Raw genomic sequence first — 17,196 nt, 5'->3', positions numbered from 1 at the left:
TATGCATGTATGTATATATGTATATATATAATATATATACATATATAAATATATATGATATATGTATATATATACATGTAAACACACACACACACACACACACACACACACATATATATATATATATATACATATATATATATTTTATGTGTATATATATATATATATATATATATATATATATATATATATATATATATATATATATTGTCAATGTCGGTGCCATAATTGCCCTACATTAGTATCAGGAACATGTGGAGTAGACATAAAGCTCTAGACAGAATAAGAAGCGTTGGGATTAAAAACTGGATTAAAAACCAAATATGTTATCATTATTGTTATTACTATTATATTTATTTTCACTATTGTTATTATTATCATTATTATTATCATTATCATTATTATTATCATTATTATTAATATATATATATATATATATATATATATATATATATATATATATATATATATATATATATATATATATATATTTCATTTATTCATTCCATCTTATCTATTCACTCATTTTTACTTCATTTTATTACCATTATCATTTTATTCTATTATCATTATTATTACTAATATTACTAATAATATTTTTATATATTTATTTATTCATTTATTTATTTATATATTTATTTTCATTTACTTATTTTTCAGCTGACCTCAGGGCGAGGACAGCGACTGAACAGGATGACCAGATTCAGCATGATTATGCTAAATCTAACACATTTTCCCTAGAAGTCAATAAAAAATATTACAGAAATTGAACATATTATGAGGAACAAATGATTTTGTATTATTTTTGTCCATCTAAGATAATTTGAGCTGCTGTCTAGCATATTCCCACTAAAGAAATCGGGTTGCCCTTCCTTCCCTCAAGGGTCACTCACAGAGCCGGGCTCCATTGGAAAGGAATCCAATCGAGACGATGCAGTGTCCTTGTTTCTGTCGAAGAAATCTGCCAGTCTGTAATATGCGGTTAAATTTTGTATTTGCTTCTCATCTATTTTCATGGTGGTTCTTGTGTATACGGGTGGATTCAACTTTATATCCTCGGCGAGACCTCCTGGAGTTCCTTCCCGTCGCCTGGCAAACAGCTCCTGGAAAAAAAATTACATATGTGTGTGTGCGTGTATATATATATATATATATATATATATATATATATATATATATATATATATATATATATATATATATATATATAATCATTGTCATTATCATTATCAATATTACCATTACTATATTTATTCAACAACATGGCCTTACCCTCGACGGGTAGGGCTTGCTGCTGAGACAGGCGTTCAAGGCCCAGCTCTTCCGTCGTTTGAGGAGTAGCTTGTTGAAGGGGATTTCGTTGGCCTCCACCAGGAGACCAGTCCAACCGAACTCCTTCTCCAGCCAGAGGGTGTTGGACAGAAACTCCCCATCATAGGCGCCCGCCTCCACGAAGCGGCCCCCGCGTCTTATCTGCAAGGAGGAACGATGCCGTCAAAACACGCACACGCACACACACGCACACACACACACACACTCTTCCATTCAATATGTAATGAGAAAATGTCAGGAGAGGCATTAAATATGATTTGATCAAAATACTACATACATATATTCTATAATATTACTAACTGGCAACTTTTTATATTTGTAGGTCCGAGTGCAGCGGTGAACGTGGTGTAACCAGTCTGATTCGGTTTGCCGATCTGTGAACACTTGTCAAGATGCAGGGAAACATGGAACCAGGTTACGCCATCAAATTTTGTGTTAAACTTAAGAAAACCAAACAAGAAGCTCATGAAATGTTAAAGGAGGACTAAGGGGATGAACAGATGAGCCAAACAAGTTTCAATCGGTGGTTTAACAGATTTTCTGAAGGAAATGAATAGGTTAAGGATGAACCCAGATCTGGAGCATCGAAAAGTGCACGCAAGGAGGAAAACATTGAGGAAGTGCAAAGGTTAGTGAAGCAAGACCGTCGAATATCTGTGAGGATTATATATGAAGCTGTTGGTATTAGTATTGGAACAGTAGAGACAGTTCTGACCGAAGATTTGAAGCTCCAAAGAGTCTGTGCCAAGTTCGTGCCAAAGATCCTCTCCGACGACCAGAGACAGTTTCGTGTGGAATGTTGCACTGACATTCTCGAAATGATAGAGGCTGATTCAGGTTTCCTGAATAAGGTAGTGACTTGCGATGAGAGTTGGGTGTTCACCTACGACCCTGAGAGCAAACGTCAGAGTGCTCAGTGGAAGCACGCGACTTCCCCCAGACCCAAAAAGGCAAAGATGAGCAGGTCGCAAGAGAAGGTCATGGTCATACTTTTCTTTGACTCCCAGGGGCTCATTCACGTTGAATTGGTTCCTCAGGTTCAAACCATCAATAAAGAATATTACCTTACTGTTCTGAAAAGGTTCAGGGAGAAGATGAGGAAGAAGAAGCCTCAGCAGTGGAGGAGTTGTCAGTGGTGGTTCCACCAGGACAATGCCCCATGCCACAAGTCAAGGCTGGTGACCACCTGGATGGCCGACAAGGGAATGAAAGTGGTACATCACCCACCCTACAGCCCTGACCTAGCCCTTTGCGACTTCTTCCAGTTCCCACGCATGAAAGACAGGGGAACCACATTACAGTCAACAGAGGCATCGGAAAGTTACCTGAAGGGACTTCTGAAAAAGGATTTTGAGGAGGTCTCCCAGTATTGGGAGAGACGCATGCAGAAGTGTGTAGATGCGAGAGGCAATTATCTTGGAGTAGACAAAGTTTTGTAAGCTAATGAAAAGAAATAGTGTCTCTCCTGACATTTTCTCATATCATATTGAATAGAGGAGTACATACGCACACAAACACACACACATACACACACACGCACACACACATACACACACACGCACACACACACACACACACATACACACACACACACACACACACACACACACACACACACAGGAAGGATACAAGGTAAACTACTGAAATAGACGGAGGGTTTCTTGCATGGAAGAAAAATGAGAGTAGTGCTCAGAGATAAGAGTTCTACTTGGGAAAAGGTGATTAGTGGAGTTCCACATGTATCAGCATTGGTTCCAATAATGTTTGCTATTTATGTGAATGACATGGACGAGGGTGTGGAGTGTTACATGAGCTTCTTTGCAGATGACGCAAAACTGTTTAAGAAAGTGAGTACTGAAATATATTGTGATTCGCTTCAAAGAGACCTGAACATGGTCTGGGAATGGAGTCAGAGGCGGGAAATGGATTTCAACACTAACAAATGTAACATAATGGAATTTGGAAAAAGTAAAAAAAAAAAAGGATATCAGGACAATATAGAATTGGCAGCCACATACCTCCGACCATCATTGGTCCTCTAACGCCTCATGCCTTGCTTCGTCAGGCACACACACACAAGCACAAACAAGCACACGCACACACACAAACATACACGTGCGCGCACACACACATACATACGCGGGCGCGCACACACACACTGAATTAGAGAAAAGGATAAATACAGGCCGTTTTCCTCATTACTATCCTCGAATAAAGTAATTTGTTCACATTTGAGGGACCTGTAAAGAGCGGCGATTATTTCTATATGGTTATCTGAGTGCTACTATGCGACCTTATTCAACTGAGGAAACCCCCTACCCTCACCCCTCTGGAGGCAACCAGTCAAGGAAAGAAAGGAGACCGCTAGTCGACGATTGCAAAAGGTGATTACTTTTTTCCCAAGCATTGTAGTCACGTGTTCGGAAATGGTCTCCTGCGAAGGGTTGACAATATTCGTATTTTCCTCTAAAAGCCCGCTGAACATCATGCTCAGGTTGTAGGGCAACGTGGAGGGAGGAACCAACTGATGGCGGACCCATTCGACCAAGACGGGGTCTTCTTGCAATAACGGTCCCCTCAGGCTTTCCGTCAGGTGGTCTGTAAAACAAAGAACATTCATGTTAAAAGGACTGTCGCCTTAATGACAGTCGACAAGTGATTTTCATCAGTTCAGGAAACACTAAATCAACCCATCCCTCATCTACGAAGTGAAATACAAATACCAATAACATGAATGAATTTGCTTCCATGTTGTTTTGATAAATATTATTTCTAGATTTTTTCTCTTGTAACTGATCTATATCCACTGTATTTTGATGTCTTGATTAATATAAGTTTTATCACTTTTATTGAAAAAGGCCATTCAGACTAAGGAAACGGCGGTAGTATCATCATCATAACTTGGAGTATTCGCCAAGGGGCGTGTCGCTTCACTCACACACCGACACCAAGCCCGTCATGGTTTCTCCTTGTAAGCCCACCATGCAGTCATCTTTCCCTTTCCAAACAGCTCTCGGCAGGATCAGTCCACTTGTCGCCATGAGTTCCGTGGGGTTCGATTTCATCCCCTTCACCAAGGGTGGTCCTTTGGGGATATCAACCCACGAGTGGGATCAACATAAGGAAGCATGTCCCAAAGAGACGGAATTGACCTTGGTGACTTAATGGTTTAACATGCCTTGACTGAGTTTCACAGAGTAGTCTCCCAAGGCATTTGGTTCCAAAGACGTCGAGACGCCCCTTCATTTAGTATTCCATGTCTATATTTCAGAGCCATGCTGCAAAACACGAAGCACAAACAACTCGAAGTTTCAGATTTTAGTCTTGCATAAATATCACCAACGCCATATACTCTGAGCAAGTCCATAACATCTGGGACAAAGTCTTCAAAATCCTTTGAAGGACTTCTTAATATCATATGCACTACATTACCAAAGTATGTAAAGCCTTCAAAATCCTCAGTTTTTTCATCACATGAATGAACAGACTAAACTGTTTTATCCAGTAAACATCCAAACGCCCGAGCCTTGGGTTTTTGCTCCAGGAGGTCTGGAGGCCAAACGGTCTCTTCTTCATCTGCAGTGACTCGAAGACTGCAATTAGGACCTCCTACATCTCAGTAAGAAGTCCAGAATTATCGACAAAAACAAAATCAGTGACTTTAGTGTTGTCACACTGTGCTCCGCAATGACAGTACTTAACAACTCTTCGGTACACGCTCCATGCAGGTACCAAAAAGTGTTTGGGGTGAGGATGCACCCCTGCCTCACTTCTCAACCAACGTGAAGGAAGATGAATACGGCTCCTCCACCTCTCGATGTCTGATAATGGTTGTCCGTTGGCTGTTTGGACAGTAATGACCTGGGACACATATTTGGAGTGGAGTTTACGTAGGATTTAGTAAGAAGGTCTGAGGTCACTCGTAGTGAAATTACCCTACACATCCCCAGCAATTTCCTTATTCATTCTCATAAAGACAATAGTCCGTCGTTTCAGAGTCATGTACAGGTCCAGGTCCTCCAGCCAATCTGACAGCACAGCTCATATATGCATTCTCCAGTGTTACAAGTGATGCCACAGCTCTTCAACTTTGGACGGTTCCCACTGCGCTCCACGGCAGTTAGAGTTTTATGCATGAAGGGTTTTCAAGAATGCCTAGGGCTGGACTATAGTTCGACTATTAGGGACCCGTTTGTTTGGGGTCTCATTGGACGAGGTCTTCTGCAAGAAACAACGTTATCTCTTTACTTTGAAGTGATAATGCACAGTAAGAATTTGTCCTCTGGTAGTGTTCATAACAAAGAATCTTGGGTAGTCTAAGTTGAGATACACTTCAGCGTATCGGAGGAGTAGCTAATGGTAGTTGTTATTTCTTCAGTGGGTAGAGGAGGGGGGTAACCACCAGTGTCGTGCAGTCGAACAGATTCAGGATTTGGGGAAACATCACAGAGCGGGGCGGGTACGCAGCAGGGTGTCGTGTTGACTCTGAGATGGATGCTGCTCCCTATGTAATATGCACTGTGTCGTTAGCACAACCGCAAATTGGGTGATCTTGCTAAGGCCGGTTCCCCAATTGTGCGAGATTGAGATTATACTTAAGAACATAAGAATGAAGAAGACTGCAAGAGACCATAAGACCTACACTAGGCAGTTCCGTGTCCATTACCACCTGTCATCCCCATCCATAAAGTTGTCCAACCGTTTCTTAAAACAACAGATATTTTCAGCGCTCACTACATAGTTACTAAGTCTATTCCATTCGTTGACAAACCTACTAGTAAACCAGTTCTTGCCTATTTCCTTCTTAAATCTGAATTTGTCATATTTAAATCCATTACTGCGAGATATGTCTTGTTGTCTTAATATGATGACTTTATTTGCGTCAACCTTGAACACCTCTGTAAGATCACCCCGCACTCTGCGTCTTTCCACAGAGTGTAAGTTAAGGTGGCTAAGTCTTTCTTCGTAAGGTAAATTTCTGAATCCATGTATCATTTTGGTCATTCTCCTCTGCACTGATTCTAGTGAATTGATGTCCATTCTATAAGACGGAGACCAAAACTGCACTGCATAGTCAGGGATAGGTCTAACTAACGATAGAGTTTGATAGTTACCTCTGCAGTTCTATTCGTAACCGTCCTATCAATGAAACCTAATGCTCTGTTAACTTTATTCCATGCGGAATGAAAAGAGCCGATCCTGAAGAGGGTTGCTCAGCCATGAAGGTTACTGCCCCGGAACAAGATAACGACTGGTTTTGCACAACCCACCGTGTAGGTTATCACTAAGGTCTATACTATCAGAGGTCACCATCTCCTACCCACCACCATAACACACCATCGCTAGCGTACTGGGATAGTAACGAGAAAATAGTTATGGTTAAATTGTAGATTTTTTTTTTGAGTGACTGGATGTGGCGTCAGTTCCAGGTGCTTCTCATGGAAAGGTGATGAAGTAACAATTAACTTTTCTCCCGATAATGGTAAATGTTCAGTTGTGCACAAGTACGCGATATAGCAATAGAAAATTAATTATCAATTTTGTCAATTATAATGTATCAACGTAATATGCAATTTTCTTGGCGGAAATAAAAAACAAAAAATTGCTAGAAACAGATTTCGTGAGTAACGAAGTCGCGCCGGACGAATGGTACGCCATGTTTGTTATGATAGATGACGACGTCAAAGAAATGAAAGGATGATGAATTCGTCTAACCTAACCTAACCTACCCTAACCTAATCTAACCTAACCTAACGTGTATTCAGTAAATCGGTACCTGTAATTTAAGTCATCCGGATCGTCGTCGTCGTCACGGATGTTGGCGGCCTGTTCAATCACTCTTTCTGATTGCGGGGTATATAGGTTTTTCATAGCTTGAAGGAATGCATGGATTTCAGCTCCATAGCATTCCTTCAAGTACCTTGCGAGGTACTGGCGAAAGTGCCGAGGGATACCAGGCCTCAACTGGACCGGGAAGACAACACTAGACAAACAAGATGGCGTCCCGATCCTATGCTAGCGACTTCGTTCGTCAGTATATTTGTTTGTAGCAAAGTATTTCTTATTGTTATTTCCGCCAAGAAAATCGCATATTACGTTCATGTATTATAATTTACAAAATTAATATTTAATTTTCTAACACTATATCGCGTACTTGTGCACAACTGAACAAAAACCCTCCACTCCTCCCCATGATAGCGATAATGTTGATAATAACCATATCAGGAATATGAATATCCAATACGCCAAGAGATACTTACAGTCCTGAAGTCCCGGACAAGGCTCCTCTAGTAGACTCAATGCTCCTATCAGACACAACAATGTTGCCGTTACTGCTGCAAGTGCCACCTGCCGACTGAACGTTGTTGGGGGTTGGTAAATTATCATCTTAATAATATCATCGTATCTAAATATATAATTATCTGTTCATCGCATGCACCGTGATGTGCAAGTAGTATTAGCATTGCTGATCAGCTATGACAAAATACACATAATTAGCAAATGTTGCTGTTGTTATTGTTGTTGAGAACTCTTTAACGTTAAAAGTTTCTTGATTGCGGTGAGGACACCATTTTTCTTACCTCATCACCGGATCTTTGTTAGGCAGTGGTCTTCTCCCAGCACACACACACACACACACACACACACACACACACACACACACACACACACACACACACACACACACACACACACACACAATGGGATAGTAGAAATACAAGAGGACACGGAAAGAAGACCAAGAAAGACAGTTATAGAAGAGATCTGAAAATGAACAGCTTTCCCCACAGAGTAATAGACATTTGGAACAAGTTAGATGAGAAAGTGGTGTGTGCAAAAACAATACACGAATTACGAATTTAAAAACAGTCTAGATAGAATGAGATATGAAGACGAGACACCACGAGCATATCTCCCCTTCCCGTAAAATACAACTAGGTAAATACACACATACACACACGACGTGGCGTGACTTTATGGATGGTGAGGTGATAAAGAAAGTGTCGTGAGACGATGCGCTGTGTCTTTGTGTTTCAAGCGGGTGTAGGCCGTCCGAGCCCTCGGGTCGCTCATCTTGCGCAGCTTGGCCACGCCCCCAAGCCCAGGTCGCGTCGCCGGGTCAGAGTGTGATTGGCACAGGCCAAATTTCACACGACCCGTGGCGACTGCGATTGGCTGCGGGGGTTGCGCACGACTCGTGGTCATAGCCTCGTATCCCGCGAGCAAGCAAGGGACACATTGCAGCTGCATAGGTCATCACGTGATTACCATTCCTTACCTTGCTTGCGCTAATCAGTGTACAACAGTTAATATTTTGGCTCCGTGCCAAATACACATTTAAGCACATTTCGTGTTTGGAATTACTTATCCTAACACAGATTAATAACAACACTACCATAAAAGAACCCAATACGCAACGATGGTGTGGTTTTATTACAGAATTAAGGAAGTGAACAAGATGGAAAGCATACAGAGAACAATAACCACCTCAATTTACAGTTTTGTTGATAAACCATGCTAGATATTTTGGACCTGTTATCATTAGAGGTCAGAATACAATAGACGAAATAATCTTTCTAAACCACCCACTCCATATTATAAATTGTTTTGTAAACTATCCAAGTCGATTCCGCTATTTTGATGGAAACACGTGTTTATAAAAGCGGATTCTATGAGATTTACGAAGATCCCCAAGACACGCGTAGCCATTCGTCACGCATCGGTATGACGTCATAGAAGCCAAACATTGTATCTAGATCAGTCATTCTCAACGGGGGCCATTTTTCAGCTCAGGGGGCGAAAAACGTCACAGGTATTGCTTCTAACTGACAAATTTAAGCCTAATATGAAAGATTTAGCAGCGAAGCACCAGCTGGGCCCAAGGATCTCATTACAACAGAACGTGAGTAAAACATTTTAAAATAGTTGTTTATCATTGTTGCAATAATCTTTATTATTATTATGCAATTAAGGAGGGCGATCCTTTTTTTCAATTGAAAATGGGGGCGATATGGCTAAAAAGGTTGAGAAACCCTGATCTAGATAATAGCGCCTTAGAATTAATTATCACTCGCATACACACTCACGGTTTCTATTGAAAAATGTCGCAGAATTTCGCTGAATCTGATGAAGAGGAGTTAGACAGAGGAGTTCATTCATCATCCGTCCAGCCATATATGTTTGAACCCATAATACGACGCCAAACGTCAAAAGATGATCAAGAAATGTCTGAACATGCCTAAATTAACCTTCTTGAATATGATGATGAAAATAGGAAGCCCGACCATATAAGTGAAGAAAGTAGAAAGGAACAGGATCAGAAAGAGAACGACCAGGGATAAAGAGCACAAAGAATAGTAAATACTGATTGGTATGTCTAGGGATTGATTAGGCCTAAAACAAAACTAGATCTTCCTCTTATTCTTAGTGTTAACTGGCCGAAAAAAGAAAATGGAATGATAAAAAAAAAAAAAAAAAAAAAAAAAAAGCTCACCGAAAAGATGGATTAGTACAGGTGGTAAAGTAGCTATTTAAGAAGGGCAGCAGAACGGATTGATAATTTTTAAAGAGGTAAGTGGCATCCTTTGTTGATTGGAGATCAGTCTCCAATCATGAAAACTAAAGTTTGAGCAACGTGGCCTGTAGGAAAGTGACTAAATTTCTGAAAATATCAACAACATGAAACTTCTGCATTCAATACACTATACGGGGTGTTCTATCATACAAAGGAAGCCTATAAGAAACCATTGGAATAATCGAAGATAAAAGAGGATCACTGATTCTACTTAAGAAATACAACAGGAAAAGAATTCATAAATGAATTGCTGTCCAGTGAACTGTATCTTCCGCAAGCAAAGGGGCACAAAAGTGAAAAAAAAAGTTGCAAGGAGGAAAATGTTGAAATACTTCATCTCTGCATGGACGTGTGAATTCCTCTGAGTACAAATAATATTGAACACAAACTACAATGTCATGAATCCCAAACACGCATGCGCAAACGCGCGCGCACACACACACACACACACACACACACACACACACACACACACACACACACACACACACACACACACACACAGGATTGTGAACTGCTGAGGAAAAATTAAAATAATGTTTATGTGTTGAGCCAAAATGGAAGATCAATTTTAGTAAAATGAAGTCCAAAAACTTGGAAATGGGTTAGAGCAAAATGAGATAAAAATGGGAGATGTACTATTTAGGAATTCTTATCAAAGATGATATGTCATAAAAATAAAGAGAGAATAACGGGAGAGACTTCCAGATTCCTAATGAACATAAGTGATATTTCATTTCATGACTAAGGACACAATGAAAAAAATAGACAGACAGACACATAATAAAAGTAATTGCAAGGCTGATTCGCTTCAATACCCTTATATCAAATGCAGCGATGACGTCGTCATCAACCCAAAAGAAGTAAGAAAGAATACATACAAAATAAAAAAAAAAACTTCTAAAATTGGAGGAGTGAAGGGAGAAAGGTGAAAGGAGAATGATATTCAGATAAGAAAACTGAATAGAGAAAAAGGACAGAGATTATCTGTTTTGGGGATGAAAGGACAAATGATCATAGAAAAAGATAAGGAAGGTTTTAAGATGTCATGAAGCACAGCTTTCTACATAAATGCGTCAATTTATGGAATACGTTAAAACAGTGTTTCCCAAACTTTGTCAAAAGTACCAAATATACAATGGCCCCCCACCTTTATATGCCTTCTGAAAGCGTACTCATTTTCTATATCGATGATACATTATCTTAAATGTTAAAAGATAAATCACAGCTGAGAGAACAATATTTTTTATTAATGTTTATTTAAGAAAATATTGATTTAATCCTGTATTTCAATGAGAAGGATGTGTTTACATTTTTATACAAGCAAATCAATACGCGGGTCTGTGTGGCTGAATGTACGTACATACAGTCAGACCCTCCATGACCCCCAGAAAAAGGCTCATGACACTTTTGGGAGTCATGACCCGGGCAGTTTGGGAACCCCTGCGTTTGAAGGAATTATAATCCAGGTCATCGTCATTAATGAATCTAATACAAAGTTTGACATGGATGTAGAGGCAGTTTATTACTACAGCTCTAGATTTGACACACACACACACACACACACACACACGGTGGCGGATTGGTAAAGCACTGGCCTCACAAGCCAGAGAACCGGGGTTCGATTCCCCGGCCGGGCGGAGATAAGTTGGGTTTGTCTCCTTTCACGTGTAACCCCTGTTTACCTAGCAGTGAGTAGGTACGGGACGTTAGTCAAGGAGTTGTGACCTTGCTGTCCCAGTGTGGTGTGTGAGTGCTCTCAGACCTACCCAGAGATCGGCAAATAATGAGCTTTGAGCTCACTGCCGTAGGGTGGTGTCTGGCTGTCTCGACAGAGACTGCAGCAGATCCGAGGTGAATACACACACACACACGCACGCACGCACACACACAACATTACCCTTATGTCAGGCCATATACAAACTCTGAGCTCTCATTCGGGAGAGCAGCACATGTCGATCACAGATCCAACACATGATCCAAGACCGTGATGAAACACGCGTGGAAACTACAGATCTATAATACCTACTTACAGCGTTGGGCATGCCCGTCCCCAGCCTATGCAACAGTGGAGTGCAACAGACATTTCCTCTTCTGTCCACGCGAACGCGACAAAACTGAGTCGTTCGTCGCTTACGCTCATCCGCAAACCAAGAAAGGAAGAGAAATGTTTTCTGTATTCTTTTTCCTTGTAGTTTTTTTTTTTCCCAGCGATACCAACGTGTGCACAACCCGTTCACTAATACGTATACATACCTTTCATGGGCACTGTCTGAGGATGTAATGCACGAAATTGTTTTCTTCGTTTCATTTTCCTGCAGTTATTTTATCCTCCACGCGCGCGCACACACACATATAGAAATGTACACTTATTTATATATAATTACATGTATGTATGTGACATTATATATAGCAGTCTTCGGTAAAACGAAATATGATTATATATATATATATGTAAGAGTGGGCTATATTGACGTATGCATAATTATACAATCACTGATTCCGGTTCATTGGTTTCAGTACAATTTCGTAATCTCATTATGAAAATTGGTAGAGTAGAACACTAGTTAAATGGTGCTAGGAGAGAAATTACTGAAGATTGGCCCGTCCGCCATTAAATACATAATATATTGAAAATAATTAAATCTTTGAACAGAGTATGCAAATAACAGTATACATATATAGATTCAACAATACAATAGTCATCCTCATACAACATGTAATATTTGAAACATACTGTGTAATATAAAAGACATGCATAATAATCCGATACAGAATAATAATTTTATAAACAGTATGTGTACACTTAGGGGACACTAGCAGTGGCAGCGTGTTGCTACATCCCTTTCACGAGGCCTCAATCCGTCTAGATCCCCCCTGACCCTCAGCCGTTCGCAACAGTTGCTGCAAAATATTGATTCCGATTTGTCTCCCTGTTGCAGTCCACACGAAACTGAATCTATGAAATTAAATTATTAATCTTTACTTGTGAGGTGGTGGATGAAGTTCATTACGAACACAGTCAACCCCTACTGGGGTCGATCTTTCAGTTTTTTGGTCTAGTTAGGGTCGAATTTCTAGATCTGGGGTTGATGAGGGTCGATCTTTTAGTTTAGGGTCTGAGTGATATCAACCTACTAGTTTCTGGAAACATGTGAGTCGGTTTTCTAGCTTTCGGGAAGAGTGAAATCGATATTTTAGTTTCTGGGAGGAGTAAACTTGAAGTTACAGGTCCTTGAATGGATAGATAGGATTTTCCAGATTTTGCTAGGAGTATAGTTGACCATCTAGCTCAGTCATTCTCAACAAGGGCGATTTTTGAGCTCAGGGGGGCGAAAAACGTCACAGGTATTGCTTCTAACTTTCACGAAAGTAATAACAAAAGTATCAAGATAATTGTACGATTCAATATTACTTGTGAATTTTTTTTTGTCTTACCTTTGTGTTGTTCGAAGGACCAGTAGACTTCCATAGGATAATCTACCACACAGGTGGGAAAAGGTATGCCTCTGGCACAAAGTAACTTTCATCAGTTAGAATGTAGTTGTCCAAACTGGCTCAAAAATTGATGTATAGAATCACATAAAGATATTAGGGATTACAAAGAAAAACCACTTCTATTTCTTTATTACATGAACCTTTCTGCGTCGCTACCTAACGGTCTAGACATATTTCAATTGTCAATTAATTTTTTGGGGCAGTGATTTCACCCTAATCCTAACAAAATATATAGATAGTGACTGAAGAAGTCAAAGGTTACATTGAAGAGTCATGGAAAATTCAGTAGGAGAAAAACGTTGAGAATGCGTCACTGAAACGACCCGTCTTTGAACTGGCAGTGTGAGCTTATTCGTAACCTCTCAACAAGTGCGTACTGAAATGGGGTTTATAATGCCTACATTCTTGGTTACATACTTTCTAAATACAATTTATGAGAAACATAGGCGGAATACTACTTCCTTCCTGGGGAAAAGTCTCCTCGAGGAGGCAAACTACCAAATCTACGAATACAAGGAATGTTTGACAAAACTAGCAATACGAAGGATGGGTTAATATGCCATATTAATCGTGACACATTTTGTTTAACCGTTAAATAAAATGTGTCACGATTAATATGGCATATTAATATTAATTTGTGACATTGCTTGAAGCTCAACAACTTTCAGAATATATATATATATATATATATATATATATATATATATATATATATATATATATATATATATATATATATATATTTCTATGTGTGTGTGTTGGTCGCCATTCGCGAAAAATCGCACAATCTGGCAACACTAGTACAAGATCTAGACCTTGCACTAGTACATGACGCAACATGTGTTGAGTACGCTTATGCTCCTTTGCCTAGTTTGCTTTTGCAGTTGCTTTATTACTACCACTTGTAGCACATCGTTCAGTTTCGTGTGTTAGCTATCAAATGTTGTCAGTGGTAATTTAGTGCATTTTATAATGATTGCATGGAATTTATCACTTTATTAACTGATTTACTTCTTACGCTCGATCAAGTTCGTACATTTACATTAAATTCACTACTGAATGCTTGATGTGAATTAGAAATTTGCATAACTAAATATAAACTCATTCAACGGTGCTAAGACAATATATGGAGGGCTATTTGGCTTATGGCTTTGTAGAAAGCCCTCATGATGAAAAAAAATTACCAATGTGTCATATCTGCAACAACACATTTTCTAATGAATCAGTGAAACCATCAAGGTTTAAAGAACATTTGATAAGAAAACATTCAGAGAAAGCCAGTAAACCTGTAGCTTATTTTGAAAATTTGAAGAAAAACTTCAACCAACAAAATACTCTGTCATCTTATTTGAAGAAAAGTTCACAGACAAATGAAGGTGGTTTGACTGCATCGTATGAAATAGCGCAATTAGTCGCAAAAACTGGGAACGCACATACAGTTGCTGAAAATGTCAAACCTACATTTGAAATTCTAATGAAAACTGTGTTACAGCAAGATTCAGCGATCACATTAAAAACAATTCGAAGATTGTGCAAAGTCAACTAGTTGAAAAGTTAAAAACTAGCAAATTTTCGATTCAGCTTGATGAGTCAACGGTAAGTGACAACAGATCGAGCTATTCATATGGCGTATGTTCGTTTTATAGATGATAGCTGCAAACTTTGTGAAGAGATGTTGTTTGCAAAACTAGTAGGAACTGATACAACTGGATTATCCATTTTTGAAGCTACAAAATCTTGGTTTGACGATAATGAAATCCCATTAGGAAACTTGGTATCCTGCGTAACGGATGGTGCTCCATCTATGGTTGGTAAGCAGAAAGGTTTTATTGCTCGCATGAAGGAATTATGTCCTTCAATCCTTGCAGTTCATTGTGTGGTACATCGTGATCATTTAGTTGCCAAAACACTTAGTCCTGATCTTCATGAATCATTAAGAGTAGTTATTAAAACTGTCAAGAAAATAAAGTCACACCGCAAATACGATCGACTTTTTCTAAAGTTTTGCATTGATACTGAGCAAGAGCACGTAAGCCTCATTCTCCATACAGAAGTTCGTTGGCTTTCAAAAGGAAACTGCCTAGCACGATTTGTAGAGTTATTCGACACAATTGTTAATTTCTTAGAAAATTTAGGAGAAAACAATTTTGCAGAAGAAGTCCGACGCTACAAGTGTGACACTTTCTTTCTAGCGTGGATTTTTCGTAAGCTCAATGAAGTGTCACTGCAGCTTCAAGGCAAATTATGCACGCTACTGGATTGTAAACGTATTCTCAAAGCCTTTGCTGAAAAGTTGCATTGGTTCCGAATAAATATACAGAAGAAGAATTTCAAAGACGTGCCTGATTTAACAGAAGTAAGGGAACAACTCACAGAACAAGATAAAAAAAAAAAGTACGAAGAATATTTAGTAAAATTGAGAGTAAACTTGAACAGTCGATTCTCGGACGAGTTTTCGTTTTCGTTTCAATCGTGGATGATAGATCCTTTTGGTTGTGATGTGGAAAGTGCCGATGAAAATCTGCAGGAACTCATTGAACTGAAATGTAGTGATGAATGCAAATACAAATTTGAAAAAAATGGAATAAATGAGTTATGGCTATCAAATACAACAAAACAGCTATATCCAAAAATGTGGGCTGAAATAGTTAAAATACTGTTATACTTTCCAACCTCTTATTTGGTTGAATGTTGATTCAGTGCCGTCAATAAGATTTTGACTAAAGAAAGAAACAAAATGGCTATATGCATTCGAGGAGACATCAGACTGAAACTGACAAATTTTAAGCCTAATATAAAAGATCTAACAGCTAAGAAGCACCAGCTGGGCCCAAGGATCTCATTAAAACACAACGTGAGTAAAACATTTTAAATTAGTTGTTTATCATTGTTGCAATAATTTTTATTATTATTTTCCACTTAAGGGGGGGGGATCCTTTTTTCAATTGAAAAAGGGGGCGATATGGCTAAAAAAAGTTGAGAAACCCTGATCTAGCTTCTGGGAATAACAGAGTTGAGTTTTAAACTTCTATGATGGAATGAGTTGACTGCTCGATTCTTGGGAATAACAGAGTTAACCTCACTAGCTCTGGGAGAAGATTTTGTCTTGCAGAGTCTGAAATGAGCAGAATCGACCATGTAGCCCCTGGAAAGGGAAAAATTGACCTAACATCCTCATGGTTTAATTACCGTTTTATACATAAACTTATGGTCTAACCCAAAATCTACAGCAAAACACCACAATAGCTTGACACGTATGAATGGCCCAGTATTATTTCTGAAAACATTTCCATCTCTCAAGAATTCATTGGGATTTTCGATTTCCTTTAGACCTGTTTGTATGTATATATATATATATTACAATAGTAGGGTTGCAGGTCCTCTTTCAGGCAGATATGATTAAACTTTGCAGCAGCTTCTGCATTCACGAGTTTCTTGCTGACATGTTCAACTTTTCTAATACTTGAACGTTGAATATCGTTGAGTTGTCTTATTATGTGTCCAAACTTCATTTGGAATGGATGTAAAGACAATACTAACTTCTCAATTTTACTAGTAGAGCTTTCGCCTAACTTTAGGCATCTTCAGTACAAATTGAGTACAAATAGTAAAGGTGACAATATATACAAAGAGCATATGGAACATTAGGAGAGACGGGAATTCGGACAGTGACTCAGGAGACAGGATCTGAAGCTCCGCCCACTGGGTCAACGGTGAACCTATGCCTGTGATCTATATACTTGCAAGTAGGAATGATAAATTGGTCGGGTTTTTGTTTGTTCATAGTGGGA

General features: G+C 39.1%; 2 protein-coding genes across 2 annotated transcripts; both read left to right on the top strand.

The window, feature by feature from the left end:
* Nucleotides 1-14,531: 14,531 nt before the first annotated feature.
* Nucleotides 14,532-14,951, top strand: LOC143029799 (protein FAM200B-like). The gene has a single exon (XM_076192805.1). It carries the CDS (start codon nt 14,532-14,534, stop codon nt 14,949-14,951), a length of 420 nt encoding a protein of 139 aa, XP_076048920.1.
* Nucleotides 14,952-15,029: 78 nt separating this feature from the next.
* On the top strand, nt 15,030-16,100 carry LOC143029791 (protein FAM200C-like). Its single transcript, XM_076192793.1, has one exon. It carries the CDS (start codon nt 15,030-15,032, stop codon nt 16,098-16,100), a length of 1,071 nt encoding a protein of 356 aa, XP_076048908.1.
* Nucleotides 16,101-17,196: the final 1,096 nt, after the last annotated feature.

The sequence above is a fragment of the Oratosquilla oratoria genome, chromosome 1, assembly GCF_046742065.1.
Source record: "Oratosquilla oratoria isolate Oo_2021 chromosome 1, ASM4674206v1, whole genome shotgun sequence".
Taxonomy (NCBI): Eukaryota; Metazoa; Arthropoda; class Malacostraca; order Stomatopoda; family Squillidae; genus Oratosquilla; species Oratosquilla oratoria.
The sequence above is the reverse complement of the archived record's forward strand: the minus strand, read 5'-3'. Positions and strand labels throughout refer to the sequence as shown.

Excerpts from the sequence above, each read along its gene's own strand:
- LOC143029799 (XM_076192805.1), top strand. The coding sequence starts at position 14,532 with ATGGAGGGCTATTTGGCTTATGGCTTTGTAGAAAGCCCTCATGATGAA.
- LOC143029791 (XM_076192793.1), top strand. The coding sequence starts at position 15,030 with ATGGCGTATGTTCGTTTTATAGATGATAGCTGCAAACTTTGTGAAGAG.